Here is a 27,072-nt window from a genome sequence, read left to right as displayed (position 1 = left end):
TTAGATCATAGATATGGCAATTTCTCTATCTTTCCACATGATCGACACAACCCCGGATTCTAACCTCATCGTCAATTTGATCAAGTGTATCGTCACGTGCTTCTGCAAAATCAGGCTCCATCATATCTCCAAATTGTATTCTCAAAAAGTAACCGGTGTCAAAGTGAGGAAGGAGTTATCAATTTTTTTTTCATTCAAGCACCAATAACGATAAGCAGTACAGTAATCAAATGTTATAGGGATATTTATTCCGTTAAATGCTAGTATAGATCTATTATTATCCCTACAATATTTTGACTATATATCATTATCCCATTTGTTGTCTGTGTAACATTCCCTTGAAGTTATAATATATACTGGAATTATAATTTGTCAATGCCAACTCATCCATATACTGTACATGCACAAGTTTATGTATATAAATGGTTATTTCTGCCAGAGGTAATAAATATCAATATATTGTTTTATTGTGATGATGCTATTTTGATATACACCTTGTATATGTATGTACGTACGTATGTATGTATGTATGTACATGGAGGTCCCAGCAGCGACGAATTGTGTGGCCATTATATACCCAATCATGCTTGGATCACAGGCCACGAGAGTAACACGACAGCTCCCATGACACTGATCTAAAAATGGTGTTATAATGACCGGCGCAGCGATTCACACTAGCTGTTTTGGTACTTCCATTATGGCGGCCATGTCCCGCCCGCTGGCCTCACTCCTGGGGCAGCCCACGGCCCGTATACGCTATCCAGGTGTTATATAGATCAGTGGATAAGACTTGTAAATATATTAAAAAAAAAAGTGACTCGATAGTTCCAGGTCATCAGTATTAGCAGAAAAATATAGTTTATTTTATACTAGAGATAATTAACGCTATTCACCGATTTTATATTGAACAAACGATTTGACAGATTTATGCCATAATGTCGACAACACGAAACCGCCTGAAATTTCTAAGCCGTTGCGTTCTGTATTTTTTTTTTTCGTTCAGATTCACCCCACACCAAAAAGGTATTAGTAGAAATATATAATTCATTTTACACTAGAAATGCTCAACGCTATTCACCGGATTTAGATTGAACAGAGGAGTTGATAATTTTATGCCATAATGTCGACAATACAAAACCGCCTGCAATCCAAAATCCTTTGCGTTCTGTATATATGTTGTCATTAAAATTTACCCCTATATTATGCATGTATCATCAGAAAAATATAATATATCTTATGCTAGAGAAGCTTAACGCTATTCACCGAGTTTATATAAACAGACGAATTTGTAAATTCCTACAATAATGTCGACAATACGAAACCACCTGGAATTCCAAATCCTTTACTTTCTATATTTTCGTTATTATCGTTAAAATCCATCCCACGCCATCCCTTAACAACGAAATAATTATTAATGCTTTTATTTATGCTCACAGATGTGCTGATGGATATTTTAGCGACCCGACCAGCCCAGGTGGGACTCCTTGCAGTAGTGCCAGATTGTTTTTTTTTTACGCCAGATTTTGCCATTCTGGCTTATTTTAAAGCCGTTTGGCGTGCGAAAATATATTTAGCATTTTGGCTTTTTTCTTGGCTTATTCTGAATTAGCTTTGGGCAGTAATTTGTTTGTTTTTTATACATTTTTGTAAGAGACAAGACTTTTTCATTTGGTCTTTTTATGCATATTTACTTTGTTTTGGTTTCTTTTCCCAATTTACTTGGCTATAAAAAAAAAATTCCTTCTTTGGTGAACAGTGTTGACCAAAGTTATTGCGATGAAGCTTTGAATTTAGCACAATTACAGTGACCATAAATATAGTTTGCGGTTACACGCGTTTGGGTGTATTAGAGTGGTATTTAGTTAAATTATTGCAAAATCTATAATAAATTGAAATGATAATGATAAATGATAATAAATTGAGTATATGAATCTACTTAAATTGACAGCCATTTTTAATAATAAGCCGAGCGGGACTGACGTTGTGTTTACGGATTTGGTTTAGGTTAGTTTTCTTGTGCTTATTTTCGTTGCAGCAGTTGATACTTGGATTGCACAATGCCTTTAACGTGATAGAAATATATGTGTTATTGCGAAGATACCAATATATCAATATTTCTGCATTGCAAGCAGTGTACATGCTTCAAATTGGTGATTCGAGTTTAATTTTTAGTTGGTCTGCAATCTTGAAAGTTTACATTCAATGTTGAGATTTTGTACACGAGATTAGAAAATTATATGTGAAATGTTCTCTTCAGTATTGTAGTTATACTTTATATATTCTGTGATACTGATTCTTTTTTGTGGTTTATATAGATACTTAAGCAACCTAGCCATGTCATCGAAGAAATGGAAAACTTCTTATGATCATGTTGGTACTGAAGCAGCATACATGGTGATCCACTGCAAGTCTACCTACATTGATTGCACCATTACAGGCAGTGCTAATTAGTTTGATGTATACAGTTTTCTAACTTCAAAATGTTTTCATATGTATGTTGTGTAATGTAATAATAATTCAAATCTAATTTTTTTTTTTTTTTCAATATAGTAGTTGTTGGCAAGCTCTCTAGGTTTTTTTTTATTTTCCAGAGTGGCAACACTGCTTGTCAGTGCAATGAAAACCTTGTTTGGGGTGAGACGGGCACTCCTACGTGTGACAGCCTCACTGGGCGGTGTTTGGCTTGTACTGGGAACACAGCTGGTTGGCATTGCCATTTATGCAAACTAGACCATTATTTATGGTGACCCAGAGAAGTAAGTAGAAATAGATTGGATTATTAAAATCTGAATAAAGAATTTTTTGTTGTTGTCGCCATGACGCTAGTATGTGACTGCATGTACCTGTTACCCGGTCTCACTAATTGCCGAACAAACCGAACAAAACAACAAAACCCAAACAAGGACGGGTTTTGCTCAAATGCACACTTCTATATATATATGGTTGCATTATTTGAACTATTTTCTTTAAAATGTGTGATTTCCATGTAATATGATCAAAGAGAAGTTACGTTTTTATCCTCTGCAATTTTACCGACCCCAGCTACGATTCGTCCAGCCCGCCGTCTATGATCACTGGTGGTATGGATCAAACTACACTCTTTTAAGTTTCTTACTGTTTCTTACTGCTGGGTAGAGTGAGAAATAAGGAGGTGAGGAGGAGAACAGGGGTGAAAAAGGAGCTGGGAGATAGGGTTGATGAAAGAATATTAGGATGATTTGGACACATGGAAAGAATGAGTGAAGAAAGACTAGTAAAAGAGGTATGGAAGGCAGATGTGGAGAGAGTGAACATGAGGAGACGTCCTAGGATGAGGTGGATGGATGGGGTGAAGGGGGCTTTGGGGAAGAGGGGAATGTCTGTTGAGGAAGGAAGGGAGAGGACGGAAGACAGAGGTGAGTGGAGAATGGTTGTATATGGATGATGTTGTGATTGCATGAGGAGGAATGGGCGGGGGTGGGCGGTGAGGTAGTATGTGTGAGCAAATTCTGACGCAGCCCGAAGGGATTTCTCCCCGTCCCCTCCTTATATGCGAGGGGGGGTCGCCGATTAAATGAAGCGGCCTTGCTGTTGATGTGCTGTGTCTTGCGACACTGCTTCTGAACCAGGGCGGTGGGCAAGGTGCAGGGATGACCCGTCATCCAAGAGGTGCTCAGATGAGTGGGAGGGGTGTGGAGTGTATTTAGGGATGAAATGGGTGGGAGTGTTTTTATGCCTTTCCCTTTCTGGCTACCTCCCTTGTAAAAGGGAAAATGCCTTGGATCATTATGTTTTCCAATTACCATACACTCATTCTTGCCCTAATTAAATTTCAATTTCTTTGAGTTCATCCAACTTTTCACTTCACTTATTATTTCGTCCAATTTAATTTCAGCTTGGACAATGTTTGTTAATGTTAGATAAAACTGTGTGTCATCAGCATAAAGCTTAAAGTCAATTTCATGATTTCATAGTATCTGTGCAAGGCCAATTGTGTAAATACAAAAAAGAATTGGACCCAATACACTACCTTGAGGTACCCCCCTCTATGTAGCGTTCTTATTTCCGAAAAGGTACCACCAAATTGCACTCGATAAGTTCTGTTTTTAAGATAACTCTCCAGGTATTCCAAAGCTTCATTAACTATTCCAATGTTATGACGCTCTTGTACTCATAGATTACGTTCAACAGTGTCGAAAGCTGCACTTAGATCTAACAAAATTAAAATGCTACATTTACCTTCGTCCATGTTCACCAACATATTATTGACCACGGCACATAAGGTTGTTTTTAGTTGAGTATAGTCTTCTATATGCTGACTGATTGTCAGGAAAAATATTGATGGCCAACAAGTGTTCCATTAACTGTTCAAGGATTACTTTCTCAAACACTTTTGATAAAAATGTTAGGTTAGATACAGGTCTATATGAAGTCAAAGATTGTGGATCTTTATTGGCTTTAACTATTGGCTTCACTGTGGCATCAGGAAAAACCCTAGTGGCAATACTAGTATTCACCAACTCGGTCACTACCCCCCATGCCAGTTTATCAAGATTCCCACCGGTGAAAATTTTCCTGAAGGGAATCGGATCGTTATCACAGAATGTTGAATTTGCTCTAAGTATGATAGATTTAATCTTTGGTATGTCTTTTTGCTGAAAACATTCTAATCTCTCTTGATCGTGTGGTATGATTATAGGTATTCTGTAGTCGTTGGTAGAAAAACCTCTTTATTACATTCTCAATTATCTCTTCAAAGAAGTTCAGAAACATTTGGGCCACCCACTACTTCATCACAATATCCCTCCGGCATCTTTTTCTCTTTATTGTTGCCATTTCAACTGCTTAATATATTATAGAGCAATCTAATATCGGATCCGGCTTCACTGGTTTTACCTCTATAGTATTCATGTTTTCGTCGAACAATAACTTTTTTTCATGCTGTTTTGCTTCAGTGTAGGCTAGTCTAGTTTCATTTGTCTGATCTCTGCACCATTTTCTTTCCTTTTCTTTTTTTCTCGTTTTCTGCTTTAGTATTAAGCCCATTAAACCCTGGTGAATCATCTTTAATGGTCATTTCCTTTTCAAGTATAGGGCATTGAGAGTTGTATAATTGTTTTATGGTGCTATTAAAAAATGTTTGTCAAACTAATTGTACAATTTGTATATAACTTTTCATGGACGCAACTTTCTATTTTTTTTCTTAGTGAGAATGTCAATTAGAGTAATAATGAAGGCCTTAGGGTTTAGATTAGTCAATGGTCTGAACATTATTTTCTTCTTTCGTTTTAAGTCTCTACTGAATGGAAGCTTAAATTGCACAAGTTTATCAACAAGCGACACATCACAAACTTCACCAACCTCCATCTCCATAACCAAGTCTCTATCCTAAGCTCAGAAAACAAAGTCAAGAGTATGTCCACTTATTAGTTAAATTAAAGGAAGACATCATCTCCAAAAATGTGACTGTTGATGCAATGTTGTCATCAACCCAGATATTGAAGTCTCCACAATTAACAATTTCTGTACTGATCATATGAACTGTCTCTAAAAACTGGCAAAAATCAATAAATAGGTTAACATTGGTCTGCGGTGGTCTATATACAACCACAAAAGAACACTTTTCTGCTCCTGTCTCACACGTCATGTACATGCCTTCATATGTATATTGTGTTTCAATTTATTTAACAACAATTTTTTTTTAAAGTATTTCTTAAAAATAGACCAACTCCTCCACCTCTTCTTATATCCCTAGAAACATGAACAAAGTTATAAGAGTCAGGAGTCGTTCCTTTTATTTTCACATTTTCACCAACACTTAAACCAAGTTTCAGTTAGCGCTAATATATCAAGATCATTATCCTTCAATAAGTTATATATTTCAAATGTTTTGTTGCCAACTGATTGTATGGTTAACAATCCACACTTAACACTACTATTCAGTCTAACAACAGCCATCATCTGTTAAATTACATATCCTACTTATTTCAGATTGGTAGACAGGGCAGTTAATGGTCATTAACACTGAGATATTTCAGTTTTCTTGTATCTGACACAGTTAATACATTTCTTAATGGTAGCTGTACAGTCTTTGGATGCATGATTACCTGCACATTTAAAGCAAACGGGATCATCATCATTATCATTCTTAGCCTGACATTTATCAATCTTATGGTTGGACCTTTGGCAATAGTAGTAAACCATTGATGTTGGGATAGCATGAGGTGGAATGGGCGGGTGGATGGGGGGTGAGGTAGTATGTGTGAGCAAAATTTGACGCAGCCCGAAGGGATTTCTCCCTGTCCTCTCATTTTATGCAATGGGGGGACGGAGAGGGAGGGTCGCCGATTTAATGAAGCGGCCTTGCTGTGGATGTGCTGTGTCTTGCGACACTGCTTCTGACCCAGGGCAGTGGACAAGGTGCAGGGATGACCCGTCATTCAGGAGGTGCTAAGATGAGAGGGAGGGTGGAGGGGTGTGGAGTGTATTCAGTGATGGAATGGGTGGGAATGATTTTGTGCCTTTTTCTTTTTGGCTACCCCCCTTGTAAGGGGGAAAAAGCCTTGGTATATGTATGTATGTAGTAAACCATTGGGTGATACCTATCTCAAACAGTAAATCTCCCCCATTCCAGGAACAGTCTGTCGCCATTTTTCTTAATAAGTGCTCTTACTTCTGGGTTGCATCTCAATATGTAATGCGCTGTGTTATTAGCCGCATGTTTATCAAGTAGATATTTTATTTTTTTTCCTTATATTGTCAATGGAATTTAGATAGACATTTCTCTCTATTAGTGTATCAATGATATGATCCTTTTCTTCCTCTTTATAGACATTGCAAACCATTATCGTTGGTTTAATTTTTTTTAATGTACTTTATAGATACTTTGTTGACAACTCCCAATTTCTTTTCTGCTTCTATAAGTGTTGTTTTATCCTCAAAATTCAAAACGGTCTCTACGACCTGTAAAACAAGTCAGTAATGTGCACACCATTAAGTGCTCCAACCACATCTTTTTTCATTTCGCTGGATTTTTTCCCATTTTCTTTTGCACTAACCACAAGCAAGTTTTTTTTTTTGTCTCCTTATCTCATTCCTTGATAACACTTGGCTCCATAATGGTGCTGAAGTCATGCCTACGGTAGTTTGGAGGTCAGCCGAGCCGGCTGCATGGGCGGTCGACAGTTCAGCAACCAGGCTGTCATTCTCTCACTCCTCCTGCCACCTCTCTCTTTATACCCACAACAACATCTTTCTTCACTTCTTTAACCTCCTTCTTTGCATCATCTACCACGGTAACTACCTCTTTCTTCATGTCTTCAACTACTGTCTCAATTTCAGACTTGATCACAGTTTCCATATCACCTTTCAACAACTGTGAGCTATTTGACAACTGTGCCTTTATTTCATCCAACTTATTCATAATTAGATTGCCTGGGACAGTACTTTCAAAACATGCGTCACATGCCCAGTTTATACTCGTAACATTGTCAGGATTGACACCTTTCAAACCTACACACTTCAAATGAGCCCTTTTCCTTGTAGGACATTTAGGGCAACCAATCCATTCCTGTTCCTTCCCCTTCGACTTGTTGCACTTATATGCGACTTGTTGCACTCGCGTACACCCACCAGGGATAGCAGCGACATGACAGCGGTAGAGGGGTGCGCCAAGCAAGCGTCCACCTCTTGCGACTGCCATTCCTCAGGTTAAACTCGATTAGTTTGCACAAAAGTCTAATTGGCTGATAATTACCAGGATTGGATTTGTCACCCTTTTGAAACAAGGGTACAGCATTTGCTATATATACATTCATATATATATATATATATATATATATATATATATATATATATATACATATATATATATATATATATATATATATATATATATATATATATAATGTATTTGCACACCTCTTCCAGATGCAAAAAATAAATTAAAAATAATACAGAGGCATTTTCTGATTGCTTCTTATACACTCATATACAAAGGGTTTTTCCCCTTTACAAGGGAGGTAAACAAAAAAACAAAGGCATAAAATCCACTCCCACCCACTCCATCCCTACATACTCCACTCCCCTCCACCCTCTTCCCTCCCTCTTATCTTGGCACCTCATGGATGATGGATCATCCCTACATCTCGCCCACTGCCCCCCTGGGTCAGAAGCAATGTCACAAGACACAGCACATCCACAGCAATGCCACTTCATAAAATTGGCACCCCCCCCCCCTCTCCATCCCCTCATGCAGAAAAAGAGATGGGGAGAAATCCCTTCAGGCTGCGTCAATTTATTTCTCCAGGAGGAACCAAGATAGAGGGAGGGAAGTGGAGTATATATGGGATGGGATGGGAGTGTTTTTTTTTTTTTTTTTTTTTTTTCTTTACTTGTAAGGTGGGAAAAGTCTTTCGTGTATATAAATATATATATATATATTATATATATATATATATATATATATATATATATATATATATATATATATATATATATACATACATACATACATACATAAGTAGGGCCCATAAAGTTGCCAGCTTCATCCTGATGCTTCATGGCATTTGTAGTTTTTTTTTTTTTTTTTTTTTTTTTATATATATATATACAGGTAGTCCTCACTTTACGCGCTAGATGCGTTCCAAAAGGCAGCGCGTAATGTGAATTTCGCGTAATGTGAGGAATTAAACTCACTACTTTGCTGTTACAAGTGTTTCCAATACCATAATCCTTCCTGCAGCTGAGCCACGAGCTAAGCATATAACCTCTGACCTGCCTTGTTGTTGTTGATTTACCACCACATATGGGATCACGGGTTAATTGGCCTTTACGCCTTGATAAGTAGCGTCCCTCTGCTGATCTGCACGCTGTTGTTGTTGTTGTAGCGGCAGCTTATTGCGATTCAAGGATGAATAAATTTCTTTCAAGTTTTTTTCTACATTCATTTTTATTTTACTTTTATGAAAATAAAATTACCCTTGGACAATGAAAAAAATCATGGGTCAGGAAACCATCCCGCAAGCTGAGATGTTGCTCTCACACGTTTCCATACTGACAACAACACAACACTCACCGCTCGCTGTGTACTATTGTAGATTCCTAACTAGGCTTCACCCCCTGACGTGTCACTGCGCGCTATATCGGACTCGGTGTGTGTGTGTGATGTTTGTGGTGAGGCAGGGGCGGCAGGGTCATCGGGAGCGTCCATCTCCGATTCGGTGCCTGTCTCCGATTCGCTGGTTAGCTGACTTGGTGTGCGTTGTCGGAAGAAGTTTGTGATCGGCTGTTGTTTTGTCTTTTGTTGTTTTTCTTTTAACATAGCATTATAGCAAGCCATGTTCTCCATCACACGTCGTATGATGGTGCTGCTCCTCTCGACATTAGGATCATTCTCCTCTATGACCCTCATTGCATGCATCAACGAGTCCATACACTCAGACAAGTTGGCAGCTGTGAGGGCTCGCTGTGGTCCTGGTGATGCTGCTGCTGCTGCTGCTTCCTCTTTCTCCTCCATCATTTTCACTCTCTCTTTCTCGATGTCAAACAAATCTTCATTGGAGAGCTCTTGTGTGTGAGACTGAAGCAAGTTGTCGATGTCCTCCTCTTCCAAATCCTCGAAGCCAACTTGCTGTGCTAGACGCAGACTTTTAACGTTGGCCTTGGCTACATTGTCGTCTATGCTGAATCCTTTGAAGTCGTGGACGAATTGAGGACACAATTTTTTCCAGACTCCATTGCAGCATGATGTTGGCACTTCACTCCACGAATCCTTGATGAAGGTTAGAGCATCTTTTACCGTGAACTGCCGCCAATAATCACGGACTGAGATGTTTTGTTGCTCCGTCACTTTCACAAGGTTCGCCAATGTTGAACGTAGATAATACGCCTTGAATGTCGAGATTATCCCTTGGTCACAAGGCTGGATGAGCGAGGTCGTGTTTGGCGGTAAAAACACGATCTTGATGTTGTTGCTGATATCGGCCAGGTATGCTGGGTGACTTGGCGCGTTGTCCACAATCAACAAGATCTTGAAGGGGATGTTTTCTTTGTTGCAGTACACCTCCAGCTCCCTGTGCAGTTTATTCTTGAAATAATCGCCAAACACTGTCCCAGTCATCCAGCCCTTCGAGTTGGCGTACCAGTACACTGGCAGAAAGGCCTTGTCGTAACCCTGGCCAAAAAAAAAGAAACGTAAGATTTTATACGGTCTAAAAAATTCATTCGCACAATCTTTTGCATAGAAAATGGTAACATGGAATAAGGTTAGTTTTACAACTCTTACCTTGAGGGCTCGAGGATTCTCTGAGTGATACACAAGTGCTGGCTTGAGTTTGTAGTCGCCCTCTGCATTGGCCCCCAACAGCAGCGTTAAGCGGTCCTTAGATGCCTTGAATCCGGGGGCAGAAGCTTCCTCTTTGGAGATGTAGGTGCGGTTGGGTAGTTTCTTCCAATAGAGGCCGGTTTCGTCGATGTTGAACACTTGCTTTGATGAATAATTCCCGTCTTCTATAATTTTCTTGAGCTCTTCTGGGAATTCGGCTGCAGCTCGAGCATCAGCTGAAGAAGCTTCCCCAACCAACTTCAAATTATGAAAACTGTGCCTTTTTTGAAATTTATTAAACCACCCGTTGCTGGCAGAAAAAGGCTTCTTGTCCCCTTCAATGCTGTCATAAATAGACAGCGCCTTCACCTTAATCAGCGCCAAGCTAACCGGCACACGAGTCTTATTTTGATGCTCAATCCAAGTTGCAAGCATCTTCTCCATCCTTTCCATCTCCATAGGGCGAGAATATGATGACTTGTTAGCTTGTAGAGGCGTTCCTGATTTGGCAGCTTCACGAATCTTGGTGGAGTTTTGTTTTATGGTCCTCACCGTAGACTCGCTGAGGCCCATTGCCGCCACAATCACATTGTTTCTCTGCCCTTTATCTAACCTGTCCAGAACTTCCAGCTTTTGCTCCAATGTCAATGTCTTCCTTGCTTTCTTCTGCCTACCATCACAGGCTGGAAATGTCGCTGGGCGCTTGGGAGCCATGGTAAACAAGAACACTGATGATTTGATGAACACAGAGATGCTGACACAACGAAGCGTTGGTAAACAATGAGCTTGGTGGCGAGAGGGATGCGGAGGCTGGAATCAGCTAGCGTCACCTAGCGGCTGCCTTACGGAACTAAATCGCAGCCCGCGTATTTTAACTTTCCGGATTTCGCGTTACTCTGAGGAATTTGTGTAATGTGAGGAATACCCCCTAGTTTTGGACACCGCTTTAATGTGAAATCGCGTAATGTGAACCCGCGTAAAACGAGGATTACCTGTAACTGATTTGGGTTTGTATAAATTTCCTCTCAACAGATGGCAGCTGGGCATGGTATTGGTGCCCTGGACGGAGACCTGAGTGAAGGCGGCTTGCAGAGCGTGGTGCTGAATGACACGGCGGCCCCGTTAGGATCCACACATCCCCCTCCCCTCCCCTGCCCCCATCCTCTGCTACCGACGACTCTGCCAATGTCGGATTAGGAGGCGGGGGAGGCCAGCCAGCTGGAGGGGTAGTGGGTCAACCGCCACCACCGCAGCAGCAGCAAAGACCCAATTCAGTGCCACAGTACAATCCTGTATCTGCAGCTTCCTATGGTTCGCCAGGCAGCATGGCGACCAGCCCAGGTGGGGTGCGGGGGGAGAGGAGCAGTGTATGGGGGGGGGGATTACTAGTTTCGCTTTATGTACAGTGATGCATAAAAAAGTGTTTTTTTAATCGCAAGTTTATTGATTTATTTTTCACTTTTTTTTTATTTATTTTTTTTTTATTTAATTTTATTTATTTATTTATTTTTCACTTTTCTTATTTGTTGATCTATTTATTTATTTTTATTTATTTATTTATTTATTTATTTTATTTTATTTTTTTATTTTTTTGCTGTGTCTTGTGACACTGCTTCTGACCCAGGGCAGTGGACAAGGTGCAGGGATGACCCGTTATCCAGGAGGTGCTAAGATGAGAGGGAGGGTGGAGGAGTGTGGAGTGTATTCAGGGATGGAATGGGTGAGAATGATTTTATGCCTTTTACTTTTTGGCTACCTCCCTTGTAAGGAGGAAAGCCTTGGTATGTGTATGTGTGTATCTTTTACACATCCAAATTTGTTCAAGTATATGAAAACGGGTGTAAGTACTTGATTCATCCCTCCACATATGTCTTATCCAAAGAGACATCAGACACAGTATAAGAATAAACAAGTAATTGACCTTTTTAGTCAAGACTCAGATGCTGCAACAATATGGCTACCTTACAAAATTTACTCTTAGTATAATCTTCAAAGATTAAACACTCCAAATTTCCTTGTCATGAATGGTTAAACATACACATAAAATAGGATATATAATAAGGTGGTATGCACATATTAATCATGGTCTATGGGCCTGAAAAAACGAAAATATCCATGTTTTTTATATTAATAACATGTTTGTTTGTTTGTTTTTATAGAAAACAGTAGTCTTTTTTTATGAAAAAACAGCAGTCTTTTTTTTTATTAAAAAAACAGCAGTTTTCTTTGTGAACTTTTTTTTTTGTTTTATTTTATTTTATTTTATTTTATTTTATTTTTTTGAGTTGCATCTATATGTGTATGTGTGAGGAGATGGGAGACCAGGAGAGAAGTTTTGAAGAATTTTTCGGAAGGTGTTAGTTTAGTAGCAGATTGTCGCATTGCACTGCGGATTTCCCCGAGATCAGAAGTTTGTTTGGACACCATAAGTGAAATGATATTTGATTTTTGTTCGGAGTGCATGAAGCAAAGGAGGACACCTTTTGACTACCTCCCTTGTACGTATGCATGAAGTAGAGTGCAAAGAGGCAAGTTGAAGAGAGAGAGGAAAGGGTAAAGGTATTTCAGCATAAGCTCGCTATAACAAACTCCCCCAATTGTGGAAAGCCTTGAATAGTAAACTCAGAAGTTTGAGGGGAAAAAAATCTTGTTTCAAAGACACATACATACCTACATATACCAAGGCTTTTTACCCCATACAAGGGAGGTAGCACTTGTTAAATTTGCACTTGATAATTTGTTAAAAGGCAGATTCCACTGAATATCAGTAACCTTTTTGATCACGTGTGGTTCTTAGTCTTGCTCTGTTTGATTGCATCGTTCCGTTGTAATCTCCTTTAGAAATACTGTAGTAAAAGAATTGGAGAACACTTGATTTTGTAAGGCAGCAGTTAGGGATGTAAAAGACATGCTCCATGTAGTGAAGAACTAGAGTGTATTTGATGGGGCAGTAATACAAAGGATTTCAAAGGGGGAGCATGCTGACGACAGGAGACCTTTTGGTCCATATCTAGGTCGCATGCATAAAAAATCATAATGATAAATAAATGAATAAATAAAAACTATAATAATGTAAATGATAAATAAGATACATGAATAAATGCATAGGTATAGTTGAACAATAAACAAACAGGTAAATAGTAAATAATGATAAATTGTCATATAACTAATAACAAATGAGAATGAAGCAAATAATAATAAACAAACAGACAAATGATAACAAAACAAATAAACAAATAATATAAAATAAATGATAATCATTCATACATTCTGTAAACTTTTCTAATTGGACTTTAGCTGAATTAGTTTGTTATATTGAGCTTGTACTGTAAATGGTACTTGTTAATGGAAGAGAAAGCTGTGAGGTGGAGATGGGCAGATTATTTCAAGGGGTTGCTAATTGTAGAGGAGGATAGAGGGAGCCAGGAGGTCTTTGATAGTAGCCATGGGAGATGATGATAGAGACTGACTGGGATAGGAAAGGAGAAAGCTGTTCTTAAGGAGGAGGTACCGTAAATAACAGTGGAAGAGAATGAAAGCTCTAAGGCACCTGTACTGGGTGGGTGCTGTCTATAGTGTTTGCCAGAGGGTGGGATAGTAATAGTGGAGTGACTGGTGATGAGATTGTTCAATGTGTGTCCAAGTGAAGGAAGGGTGACTAAGAGGCAAACTAGACTGGACGAAAGTTTTTTTTTTTTTTCCCCACTGCCAAAGTTGCCCAGATATTAATATTGAGTATATAAAAACAAGTGCAACTTTGGCAGTGTAAAAAAAAAAAAAAAAGATCCCAAGAAACTCAATTTTTTTTTTCTGCTACCCACACCACACTGCTTGTGTCAGCGGCTATGTGTTAAGACAGAAATGACGAAAAACTCATTGAAACCCTGATGCATCCAAGATTGGAATATGCATCGATGGTATGGTCCCCGCACAGAGTGAAGGACATAAGCAAGATCGAGAGAATACAAAGGGCAGCAGTGACCAAATTGGTCCCCCCCCCCCCAAGCATGGCAGATAAACTGTGAACTCTCTCCCCCTCCGTCCATTTATTAGAGAGGTTTACGGAGAAGATGAAGAACGTCCCCTCAGGCTGCGTTACTTCCTCGTCCATTGCCCATCCACTCGGAACTTTTGCACTCTCTTCTTTGCTCAACAGGCACTCCTCTTGCATCCCTTCACTTTTGATGGAACAACTTGTCTGATTTCTTTCCACCTGTTATCTGCCTCACCTCCACACAACATAAGAATGGGGGAGACTGCAAGAGACCATAGAGCCTACACTAGGCAGTTCCATGTCCCTTACCACCTGTCATCCCATCCATAAAGTTATTCAATTTCCTCTTGATGATGATGATGATCATGATGATATGGTTTAACGTCACAACCCCCCCCCCCTATTGGGAGACTAGGATGGTGCCCCTTACAGTGAATTTTGTAGTGTGGAATTGAACAAAAATTTCCTGTTAAAACAACGAATAGTTTGAGCGCTTGCTACCTACGTTGTTACACAGTCCATTCCATTCGTTAACCACGCAGTTGGTGAACTGTTCTTGCCTATTTCCTTCTTAAACCCAAATTTGTCCAACTTGCACCCATTACTACCAGATCTGCCCTGTTGTCGTAATATGATGACCTTGCCTGTGTCGCCCTTGTTCAAACCATTGACCCATTTCAATACCTCTATCAGATCCCCCACACTCTTCGTTTCTCCAGAGTTGAAGTTAAGATGCCACGAAGAGTCAAATATTGCTGACGTTATCCATTTTCATTACGCGGATTGTACTCCATCTTGAACACGTCAGGCTTCCTCTCCTCCTCCTCCTCAATCAGATTCCACGTCTCTGCTCCCTTGTATGATTTTCTCGTCCCTGTACATCTCTTTGCCTTAATTTTCACCCAAATTTATTTTTAGTCTATCCTCTTAAGTTGGTTGCTTATATTTTAGTTGCTCACTTAATTGTATTTAGTGATTAATTTATTATTAATCATTTTTTATTTTGCTTGTCATGAATTATTTTATGATATTTAAAGACCTGCTAGAAACACCAGAAGATGTATGTATTGTAGGACAGAGTTTAAGGTATTCCGCCAGGTTATGCTTTGAAGCTCTGCTTTAGTAGGTAAGTTTGCTGGTGCTATATTATGAGGTCTTAAAAGTTGGTCATTATATTCTAAACAAAAAATACTTGTTGAATGTGCGCACTTTGAAAACCATGTGTATTTGTTATCATGGTTGCTACAGTTATGTTCTTGCATGTTTTATTCTGGGTCGCATTTGGTTATTCTGGTCATCTAGCGAGTATGGATCTCGAGCTTTTTCGGACGTGGAACCGTAATTCAATTCTTTTCACCTGTGTGACCTCAAATTTGGGAATATATTAATTCCTTTTCATTTTGGAATGTTAATATTTCAACAATTTTGACAACCCTATGAACCAGTTATTCGGCATTCGTTTATAATTGAAGAGTAATCTCGACTTTTAAATTCTATTCCCCGTGTGTCGTTGAGTCGGTAATTTAGGGATGTGAGTGACATCCATATGGACCAGAGTCACAGAAATCTTATATGATCAGAAACTAATACCTATTCAATATTTCTCTTTCTCTCTCTTTCCATTACCTGCTGTGTGAGAGCCATTGTTAGTGTTGAGGCCTTTAAGGTTGTATTGCTTTGTTGACCTGGTTGAAATTTACAGACCATCTGGAGGCCTTGAACTGCTGATCTCGGACTCCTGGACTCCCCGACATGTCACCCTGGGCCACAACAAGGCTCTGGAGCTGCAGTGTCTACGTCGTGGGACCACCCCCCAACCCCAAGAGTTGGGGGCCAAACGGCAGCAACCACCCCTGGCCACCGGCTCTACGCAGGTGGCATCGATCCCCAAGAGGAGCTACGCCTACCTTGGGGAGTACCACAATCCTTTTTCCCAACATGCAATATTACGTTTTTTCTGCACCGAGGGGTGATTTCCCGGCAATCACCCCTCTTCTTCTACTTTTAGCTGGAGATGTAGAGAGCAATCCTGGGCCCACCACAAAATACACATGCCCAACATGCTCTAAACCCATTACTTCGAGCAGACAGACAAAGGGTTCAGTTCAGTGCAATATGTGCAAAAACTGGGCCCACCTCACTTGTACAACACTTGCTGACACAAACCAATACACAAACACTTGGACATGTTCTACCTGCCCTCCAGTAACCCCACTCCCACCTCCCCAACCACAGCCAGCACCCTCACCCACTCCCAATTTCCCTCTGCCCTTACCCCCGATTAGTACTCCCCTTCCTTTGTCCCCGATCTCTCCTTTCCCCCCCTCTGACCCAGATCCAACACGTTCCCCACTACCACCCCAACCTCAACCCCAAACGGCAACATACAACACATACAAAACACACAACATCAACATATTACAACACAACATTGACGGTATTAACACGAAAAAAACATGAACTTGAACACTTTCTTAAACAACACAACATACACATTGCGATTTTACAAGAAACAAAACTAAGACACTCACACAAAACACCATCATTTCATAATTACACCACCATCAGAATGTTTTTACTGTGTTTGGCAGGAAAATTTGTTGGGTGGCATTTTTGGGAAAAGAATGATCTCTAATCAAGACCGGGTATTTAAAAACGCCCCCCTAAAATGCCACCCAACAAATTTTCCTGCCACAGTAAAAACATTCCAAAAATACAAAATTTGGCATTAAAAACGCCAATCTGGCAACCCTGACGCTCAGTGATGATCTGCATTTGCAGGACATAGATGGCAGGCTAGCGGTAAATTTGTAACCACGAATCGTAGCTGGGGTCGATAATTTTGCAGAGGATAAAAACGTTACTTCACTTTGATCAAATTACATGAAAATCACACCTTTTAAAGAAAATAGTTCAAATAATGCAACCATATGCTAATTTGTTACAGTATATGTAGCTGTGGTCGGTCATACTGCAGAGGCTAAAACATAACTTCTCTTTGGTCAAATTACATGAAAATCACACATTTTAAAGAAAAGGGTTTAAATAATTCAACTATATGCAGTCTATTACACTAATAACACAACAGTAAGAAGCTTAAAAGCGTGTAGTTTGATCCATACCACCAGTGATCATTGACGGCTGGCTGGACGAGTCGCAGCTGGGGTAGGTAAAATTGCAGAGGATAAAAACGTTAGTTCTCTTTGATCATATTACATGGAAATCACACATTTTAAAGAAAATAGTTCAAATAATGCAACCATATATATGTAGAAGTGTGCATTTGAGCAAAACCTGTCCTTGTTTGGGTTTTGTGGTTTTGTTCGGCTTTTCTCGGTTTTGTTCGGTTTGTTCGGCAATTAGTGAGACCGAAATATAGTACATATATATAAATGTAATGGGATAATGTTGTCAGGGAGGTAGGGTTTATGAAAGGGAATAAAGAAATTGATTGATAAAGAGAATAAAAAACTAATTGGTGGCTTTTGTTTTCAGTAGTGGTAAAATGTCACATGCTACTTCTGCTAAATATAGTACTTATATATAAATATAATGGGATAATGTTGTTTTCAGGGAGGTAGTTTTTTTTAAGGGAATAAAAGGACTGTATTTGAAGGCTAAGAACACAGGGATGCACATTTTGTCCTTTTGTGTACACAGGGTATTTAGATAAAAACTTGCTTATTTGGACATTCAATGTGTACTAAAATATGTATCCAGGAAATCTGTATTTGGAAAAATTGGAAACTTCCAGTGCTCGGAACGAAAATGAAGAAGTAGAGGTTCCCGCTGGTCTGCGGAAATTTCTGTCATTCATTTGTTTTATTATTTTTGTTATTTAATTGTTTATTTTCATCTAAGTATTGGGGATTCTCTTAATTCTAGAGATTTTGAATATGTGATCCATGGCGAGAAAAAAAAGTCTAGACGAGACATGCTGTAAGAACAACAGGAGCGCATTTTTCATGACACTGCACTCTAACTTAAAAGAGGAAATTAAAATAGTTGAATATGAAATGACAACAGTACAGTACACCCTCAATATAACAGATCTCAACATATCGAATATAATGGACAAGAAATCTGACCGGACAAACCGTCGCTATAACGGATTTTCATCCACTATAGCGAGGGATCCTTGGTCATAACAGATCTTTGGAAATGATGACAGGCCCCCTGTCCCCATACTGTCCATTATATCGGGGGTTTACTGTCATTTCTAATACCGGACAAACATCAGGATATAACGGAAAGCGTGTCATGATTCTTGGGTTTATTGTTTGTATTCTCATCAACAGTCACATCCCCAGTGCCTCTTATGTCGCCCGGAAGCGAGAACAGGTCTGCGGTGGTACGGCTCCCTCAGAGCAAGATGGACTCGATCAAGACGTGGTCCATAACCACGTACAAGTGCATGCACCAGCCCACTCATCTGAGAGAAACTGGGCAAGCAAGAGCTCACGTACCGTTGACTCAGGTGAGGAAACGTCAGTTGCGGGTTCATTTGAGTCTGTACGGAAGCTTACATTTGGCTCGCTCAACTTGGTACTCTTTGTCTAGATTCTCGCTTCCTTTCTGCCGATTCTTGGTCTTGCCGCACCAATGACGGACAGGTGACGGCTCAGTAGGATGGGTGTCGGAGAGGGTAGTCTCCATACTACCCGTCTCCAGAATGTGGGTTCCATCTCAAGGAGCTCGCATTCTGACTGTATGTAGGCCAGCCAGCGGTGGGTGGGTGGGTGGGCAAACATTTCAGTGCTGCAAGGGATACATTCAGAAATCAATTATTTTAAAGGGTTGCATACTATCTTAAGTAAAGTACATACATACATACATATACCAAGGCTTTTTCCCCCTTCCAAGGGAGGTAGCCACAAAAGGAAAGGCATAAAAACACTCCCACCCATTTCATCCCTAAATACACTCCACACCCCTCCCACCCTTCCTCTCATCTGAGCACCTCCTGGATGACGGGTCATCCCTGAACCCTGCCCACCGCCCTGGGTCAGAAGCAGTGTCGCAAGACACAGTACATCCACAGCAAGGCCGCTTCATTTAATCGGCGACCCCCCCTCTCCGTCCCCCTTTGCATATAAGTAATATTTGAAATGTGCAAATTATTATTATTATATATATTTTTTTAGATTATTTTCATTGTTAATATTCTTCAGTAAAATAATATTTGAAATATCCAATATATATATATATTTTTGCAGAAACCACCGGGAAATTGAAAAAACAGATACCGAACGTTTTCGTCTATTTAGACATTTTCAAAGGTACGAAAACGTTCGGTATCTGTTTTTTCAATTTCCCGGTGGTTTCTGCAAAAATAGTTTATCACGTGTGTTTTGTGATTTCTTTGCATATATATATATGTATATATATATATATATTTATATATATATGTGTGTGTGTGTGTGTATGTATATACATACATATAATATGTATATATGTATGTATATATATATATGTATGTATAAATATATATGTATGTATATATATATATATACAGGTAAACGTCGACTTACGATGGCCGCGACTTACGATTGTTCGACTTTACGATGACGACGATATGATAATCTAACCCCTTCCATACGGTGCCGCACACGTAGGCGTCATGAGGAGCAAGTGGATTCGCGACGCTGCCATATCGGCGTCTTGATTATATTTATTGTAGTCGCCCCTGTGTTTTTACATTCTCTCAAATGTGCCCTGAATCCCATTCTCTGTGGTTTTCAAAATTCGCGGGTGAAGGAGAGAACGATCGATATAAGCGGTGACTATATTTTATGATGCGAGTATTATTACGTCACGTCGTACGGCTGGCATTGGCTGCTGCCCGCGAGATTTAAGTTCCGTACTGAAAATACATATTATAGTGTTTGAATATGGTAAAAAGGATAAAAATAATTAAATAAACTACTGTACATGTTTAATAGGCTATATTCAGTATCTCTGGTGGTTAATATACAGGTAGGCTAGGTACAATGACCACGGAACAGTGATACACAAATAGGGGATCGACTTACGATGAAATCGTCTTACGATGGCTCTATCGAAACCTAATGCCATCGTAAGTCGACGTTTACCTGTATATATATATATATATATATATATATATATATATATATATATATATATATATATATATATATATATTTATATATATATATATATATATATATATATATAGTATATATAGTATATATATTTGATTATTTTATTATTAATTTCCTTAAGTAAAATGATATTTGAAATGTCCAAAATAATTTTTTTTAGATTAATTTATTATTAATTAATATTCCTAAGTGAAATGATATTTGAAGTATCCGAAATAATTCTCTTATATTATTTTATTGTTAATATTCTTAACTGAAATAATATTTGAAATAAAGTTTTATATTATTTTATTCATATGTAAAATAATATTTGAAATGTCCAATATAATGTTTTTTATATCATTCTATTGTTAATTAATATCCAATATATATATATTAGATTATTTAATTAATATTCTCAAGTAAAATGATATTTGAAATATCCAATATATATATATATATATATATATATATATATATATATATATATATATATATATATATATATTAGATTATTTTATTGTTAAGTAATATTCTTCTCTTTTCTTTGTACCTCTCATCTGACTCCCTCATCCTATTTTGTAACCAATCTGTGAAAGTTCGCTCAGTGGACAAGATGTAGGGATGACCTGTCATCCAGGAGGTGCCAAGATAAGAGGGAGGGTGGAGGGGAGTGGAGTGTATTAGGGATAGAGTGGGTGGGAATGGTTTTTATGCCTTTTTCTTTTTGGCTACCTCCCTTGTAAGGGGGAAAAAGCCTTTGGTATATGTATGTAATATTCTTAACCCATTATGATACACATTAAGTTCACGTTTAAAAAAAAAAATCAGTAGGTGTTTTTGATTGCTTTTGCATGCCATATTACAAAAATGGCCTTGTTTTTCACTTTTTCTTGTAAATAATTTTTTTTTTCAAACGTGCCTTTTTCGATGATCTGAGCACAGGACAGGCCTTTTAGTGAAATATAGCCAAAATACAGAATCATTACATACCAAACTTTAATCTTACCTGAAAGTGAAGATTATTATTTTTTATGATAAAAACCTTTGATAAGATTAATAATGAATGTAGTGAGTGAAGTTTGCTATAACTTTGTTGTTAGACTGAATGAAAAAGATACACATTTTCACAAATCAAAGCCAGCTAAAAGGTACTGATAAAATATTTAACACTCCTGTACCACAAATTTCTTATCAAGTATAAGAGAAATCAGTTCCTTATACATGTGACAATGTTTACAGATCAAGAAATACCTTACCTCATATTCCCAGTTAGAGACAAATGTAAACCAACTAAAAGGTACTGAAATGAGTCAAAACTCCTGAAACATGACTTTTTTTTTTTTTTTTTTGTACCAGAAAGATCAATTCATTTTTCATGTGGCAGTGTTTGCAGATCATAGTGAACCCCATGAAAATCCAAGAAAGACCTTTTGTCTGAGGCAATACACAAATAGAGTTCACACTTCAAGCACCATGCTATAGGTGACGACTTGCAACCAGGCATTTTGCACCTTCCTCATTTTTTTTAGAGTTACAAGAAAATGCCCAACCTGGTCATGCCTAATTGCCTTAGTTAGAAGGAATTGGTTTAGTGTTATGACCTTTGTGCTTTTTCTCAGCTTGCTTTTCATCAACTCCACCAGCTGATGGCCCACCTCTCTTCTTACCTGTCAATGGCTCGTTTTGCAGATGCAGGGATAAGGACAAAACTAGTTTGAAATCATGCAATTTTAGAGGCTTTGCAGACACCTAAAGCTGTGTCATCCCGTCTGTACACCAACCAAGCATTGACTATTGCCACATTAAAAAAATTATTAAAAAAATGCTGATGATACCACTTCTTTGATCTGAAAAACATCCTATAAAAAGCAATAAGGGCATCCATTTTATCAACACCTCCCGTATTAGCATCATAATACTTGATAAGAGCACGACACCTTACATCAGTTTTCTGTGTTGTGGATACATTTTTGTCCCAGCATCCAACAGTTGTGACAGGTTGAGTAGATCCCATTGTAGACATGACTGTACATAGATTGTTATCATTCCATGTAACAACCCTTACAGAACCTGCACATGTGCTAACCTTTTGTTCATATTCTACAAAGGCAGACTTTCCCTTTGATTTTAGGTTCTTATCTGAAATAAGCTTCAGTCCAGCAAGTCTGTTACTCCGAACAGTCCCCATGCATAACATACCTCTCTTGAACATTTAAAAAAACAGAGGAACTGTTGAGAACAAATTATCCATGAACAGTCTGTGATTCTTACAGTGATGAATAACAGGCGCCAATTTACAAACAATATTAGCACTGGATTTCAAATAAGGAAAACCATCAACTTTTGGTGTTGCACCAACACATATATCAAAATTATGCATGATGCCAAAGGAATCAGCTAAAGTCCAAACTTTAAACCCCCCAAAGGGTTAGGTTTGGACTTGATGTAGTAACAATTAAGGCCCTCGACTACCTTTGTAAGGAACCATCATCTCATCAGTTCATACTCAAAGGAATCTTATTAAAGTTTTCTTTCAGAATGTTCACATATGGCCTGACCTTATACAATTGATCATACTCAGGTGCACATCAGAATCAGACTGGGGCTCATCTCTTATCACAAATGCCTTCACACCCTTTGGTGTTGGGGGAGCTTTCTTTCCATAAAATTTTGAGATGTGCATGCCAGCTGGAAGAGATAGATTGGAGATAGAAATACTTTGCAGTGATAGATATTCTTTACTGAAACAAGTTTGTGGCAGATATCAAGCAATATATGCACTTTATACAGTATCGTCATGAGAAGGTATCAAGTAATACATGCACTTTATACAGTATCGTCATGAGAAGGCATGATGCAACCATGTGTTATTTTTCAAAAGTTCTACTCTGGTATCCGAAAATGACACATTTCAGAAAAAAAAAGAATACCTAAAACAGTTACATTTAAACTTACATACTTAATTTTCTAAAAAAAAAAAAAAAAAAAAAAAAACTTTTATAATGACCTCTCTATGCATTCATGAACAAACTGTGATTTTCTGGAAGCTGAACACTTACTATTATTGGCATCGTGGGACATTTCATCTGGATCGAATTTTCTTGACACAAGCCTGCAAATGGCATCCCTCACTTGGCGTCTCTCAAGGCTGGCAGCCACTAATGCCATCCATTTATTGATCTAATTTCACACTACTGTACATGGGTTCTCGCGGTCCTCAGCTGGTGAACACTTGCCAGATTTCACCAGATATAATAATTTACCATACCTTACATTTAAGGGACTGAAACGTACTGAAATATTTTGTATACTTTCATTCTCAGCTTCAATGGTATTTTCTTATCTAATGTCACTCCACCTGCCTCTCTGTAGCGGCTTTTTCTGTCCCTCCTTCATCGGCAATTAATTATACCAGGTGTTTAAACTCCCTTGTCTGCTTCAGTCTTCTGCCGACCTCCGATGTTACATTGATTTCCTCACAGGATTTTCTGCTGCTTATCATTACCTCAGGAAGCTTGCTGGTTGAGCGGGTTAGGGCATCGTTACTTGTGGCAAATGTCGAGGGGATGGCGGATTGAATCCTGCCACCGGTGAAGAGGAACCAAGGGCATGGTTCATCAAATTCCATGCTACAAAGTCCTCTGTGAGGGGCACCGTCCTAGCCCTCTGATAGGAGGGGGTTTGTGAGGTTAAAACATATCATCATCATTCCCTTTGTCTTTTGTGTGTTCACTTTCGTTCCCATATTTACTCTTCAGCTGGTTGCCTTCCCGTATCGACTACCTCTGACCTGTAGTAGTTCCTCCTCCGGATCTGCGATCATGACTAGATCATCATCAGCGAAGAGCAACCCCCACCGGTCATCATTATGATCACTCACGACGTCCATCGTCGTCATTGTGTCCTCCAGCGCTATATATAAGAAAGAGACCAGGGCTCAGAGCTGATCCTTGATGGAGTCCTACTTCAACTGGGAATAATTCAGTTTCCCCCATATTTTGTCCGCACTGTTGTTGTTTTTGATCCTTCATAATGTCATCATTTTCGCCCATCTTTTCATCTTCTCCGTCACTCCTCTCTTTCTTTCTTAAGCTCCAGTACTATACTTCTCTAGGGACCCTATCATACTACGCCTTCTCCAAATCCACAAAACACCAACATGTCTTCCTGTTTCCTTCCAGACATTCATTTTTCCTGTATGATCTGCCTTGCAATAAACGTTGCATCTACAGTACTCGACCCCCTCATGAATCAGAATTGGTGGTTGCGAATTCTGACCATCTCTCTCTCTCTCTCTCTCTCAGTCTGCCTTCCGTCACTCTCAAGAATTTTCTTGCTGTGCTCCAACAGCTTAATACCTCTGCAGTTCTCACAAGTCAATACATCTCCATTCTTCTTACACAACTTAACCATTTTACTTTCCTTCCCAGTGCCTTAATCATTTCTGTTTTTACTTCAGATTTTCCTCCTGCCTTGTTATTCTTTCTTTTCTTTATAGCTTTATCCATTTCCCCTCCATTGATATTAGATATTGGCCCTTCCACTGGTAATATTTCACAATGTTCTTCATATTCGTTTTCCATCTTTAACAGATTTGAGAAATATCTCGGGTAAGACTTGTAAATCTATATATACTTATAAATTTCTGATCATCTTGTTTGTAATCTTGCTTGCTTGAAACCGTCACTCAGCCAATCAGAAGAAAATATATGACATCACGACTGAGGACCAGCCAATCAGAAGAGATATGACTTCACGACTGAGGACCAGCCAAGCAGAAGAGATATGACGTCACGACTGAGGACCAGCCAATCAGAAGAAGAGACATGACGTCATGGCATCATATGATGCGTAGTGTTCCAAGCAACGACGACATGACGTCACAGTCTTCTGCATTTCACTTCTTATAACAATGTATCATTTAAAATTTTATTTGACCCAACATACATACATATATTTATATATACATAAAATTTTCATATTCAGTATAGTCAACTCTTGAATTAGCATCTATGAGGCATAATGAGTTTATTAAAATATTACGAACCGTATGAATCATATGATGCGTAGTGTTCCAAACGACGACATGACGTCACAATCTGCATTTCACTTCTTATAACTAATCAAGTCTCTGCCTTCGTCTACTGAATAGAGGTAAGAGCTCTAAATTATACTCAATTTTATATAGAAACTTATTTTCTGTGATTTATACTATACGGTGATAGTGACATAGTTTATCTATCATAAAGTTTATATTTATAAACGTTGCTACTCACTCTAAGTCCCATGGGACTCCCTGAATGATAATGAGTGGAACTGGGAGTGGGATGATGAGATGTAACATAAGCATAATTAAGGAGGCTCTCTTTATTTAATTTCTTGAACGCCTGTATCCAGTTTACTTTCCCATGAGAGAGCATGAGGACCTTACAAAACTGGTAAGTCTTAAGCTAATAATAACCTGCTTTAAAAAGATTGTGATATGACATGTTAACAATGGGTTGAAGATACACTTCCGGAGCAGAATGAATGCATATTTTGGTAGACAGAAAGATACATTATGGTACAGCATGTACAATTATATGTTGCGCTGAGTAGAGTTAAGCAAAGGGAAAATATTAAAGTGGTTTTAAATCATTCAAATTGTACAAAGAATGTTGTAAATATAAAAGCATTGTCTTAATAAAGATTCTATTGACCATTTTATTAACAACGTATCATTTAAAATTTTATTTGACCCAACGGGTCACGGGTTGTCTAGTATATATATGTATGTATGTTGGGTCAGATAAAATTTTAAATGATACGTTGCTATAAGAAGTGAACTGCAGAAGATTGTGATGTCATGTCATCGTTGCTTGGAACACTACGCATCATATGATGTGACGCCATGTCTCTTCTTCTGATTGGCTGGTCCTCAGTCATGACATCATATTTCTTCTGATCTCTTCTGTTTAGCTGGTCCTCAGTCGTGACGTCATATCTCTTCTGGTTGGCTGGTTCTCAGTCGTGACGTCAAATTTCTTCTGATTGGCTGGGTGACGGTTTCAAGCAAGCAAGATTACAAACAAGATGATCAAAATTTTATAAGTACATAGATTATACAGCGATGCATATTTATTGTAGAAATCCATACAAATTATTGATACACCGTTCCAGGAGAAATGACCTCCCCAATCCCCTCTAAAAAAGGGGAAAATGTAGAAAAAGAAAAGAAAAAATCCATTCATTTTCCATGTCGATTGGAGTCGTCTTTTTTTTTTTTTTCTAATATCTAGTCATGGGTGTGCTCCCGCCAGCGTCCAAGATGATGTGCCAGTTGTACTGAATAGCCAACAAATAAGAACAAAACTGTCGTGCTTGTGTTTTATTTACCTTACAATAGATTATAGAAACAGAGTTGAAATTCTTGAAGGATATTACGACACGGATACTACGGGGATTCTCTTGGATTCATTGTTACACCCTAAGGATTGAAAATAACTCCAAGGTGACTAACATCCTTATTTTTGGTAATGCATTTACAAGATTGGTTTCCAGAAATGTAACTAAATTATGTGAATCTTCAAAACCTGAATTCATATTTCATATATAGATTAATTTTGAGTATGTAGTACAAATAATATAGAATAATCGACGCCTGGTGGTTTCAACAAAATTGCATAATCTAG

General features: G+C 38.5%; 1 protein-coding gene across 7 annotated transcripts; it reads left to right on the top strand.

The window, feature by feature from the left end:
• The first annotated feature begins 1,109 nt into the window (after positions 1–1,109).
• LOC143022931 (uncharacterized) lies at positions 1,110–26,757 on the top strand. Of its 7 annotated transcripts, none has more exons than XM_076181346.1 (5): positions 1,110–2,457; positions 2,592–2,756; positions 11,336–11,644; positions 16,000–18,774; positions 24,160–26,757. In XM_076181346.1, the coding sequence occupies exons 4-5, from the start codon at positions 18,459–18,461 to the stop codon at positions 24,195–24,197; spliced, it is 354 nt and encodes a 117-aa protein (XP_076037461.1). In that variant the 5' UTR covers positions 1,110–2,457; positions 2,592–2,756; positions 11,336–11,644; positions 16,000–18,458; the 3' UTR covers positions 24,198–26,757. The 7 variants fall into 7 exon arrangements, 2 of the variants coding, with proteins under 2 accessions (XP_076037461.1, XP_076037462.1); XM_076181347.1 differs by having other exon boundaries at positions 22,091–26,757; XR_012966144.1 differs by lacking the exon at positions 24,160–26,757 and adding an exon at positions 19,813–20,443 and having other exon boundaries at positions 1,114–2,457.
• The last annotated feature ends 315 nt before the right edge of the window (positions 26,758–27,072 follow it).

The sequence above is a fragment of the Oratosquilla oratoria genome, unplaced genomic scaffold (assembly GCF_046742065.1).
Source record: "Oratosquilla oratoria isolate Oo_2021 unplaced genomic scaffold, ASM4674206v1 SCAFFOLD233, whole genome shotgun sequence".
NCBI lineage: Eukaryota > Metazoa > Arthropoda > Malacostraca > Stomatopoda > Squillidae > Oratosquilla > Oratosquilla oratoria.
The sequence above is the reverse complement of the archived record's forward strand: the minus strand, read 5'-3'. Positions and strand labels throughout refer to the sequence as shown.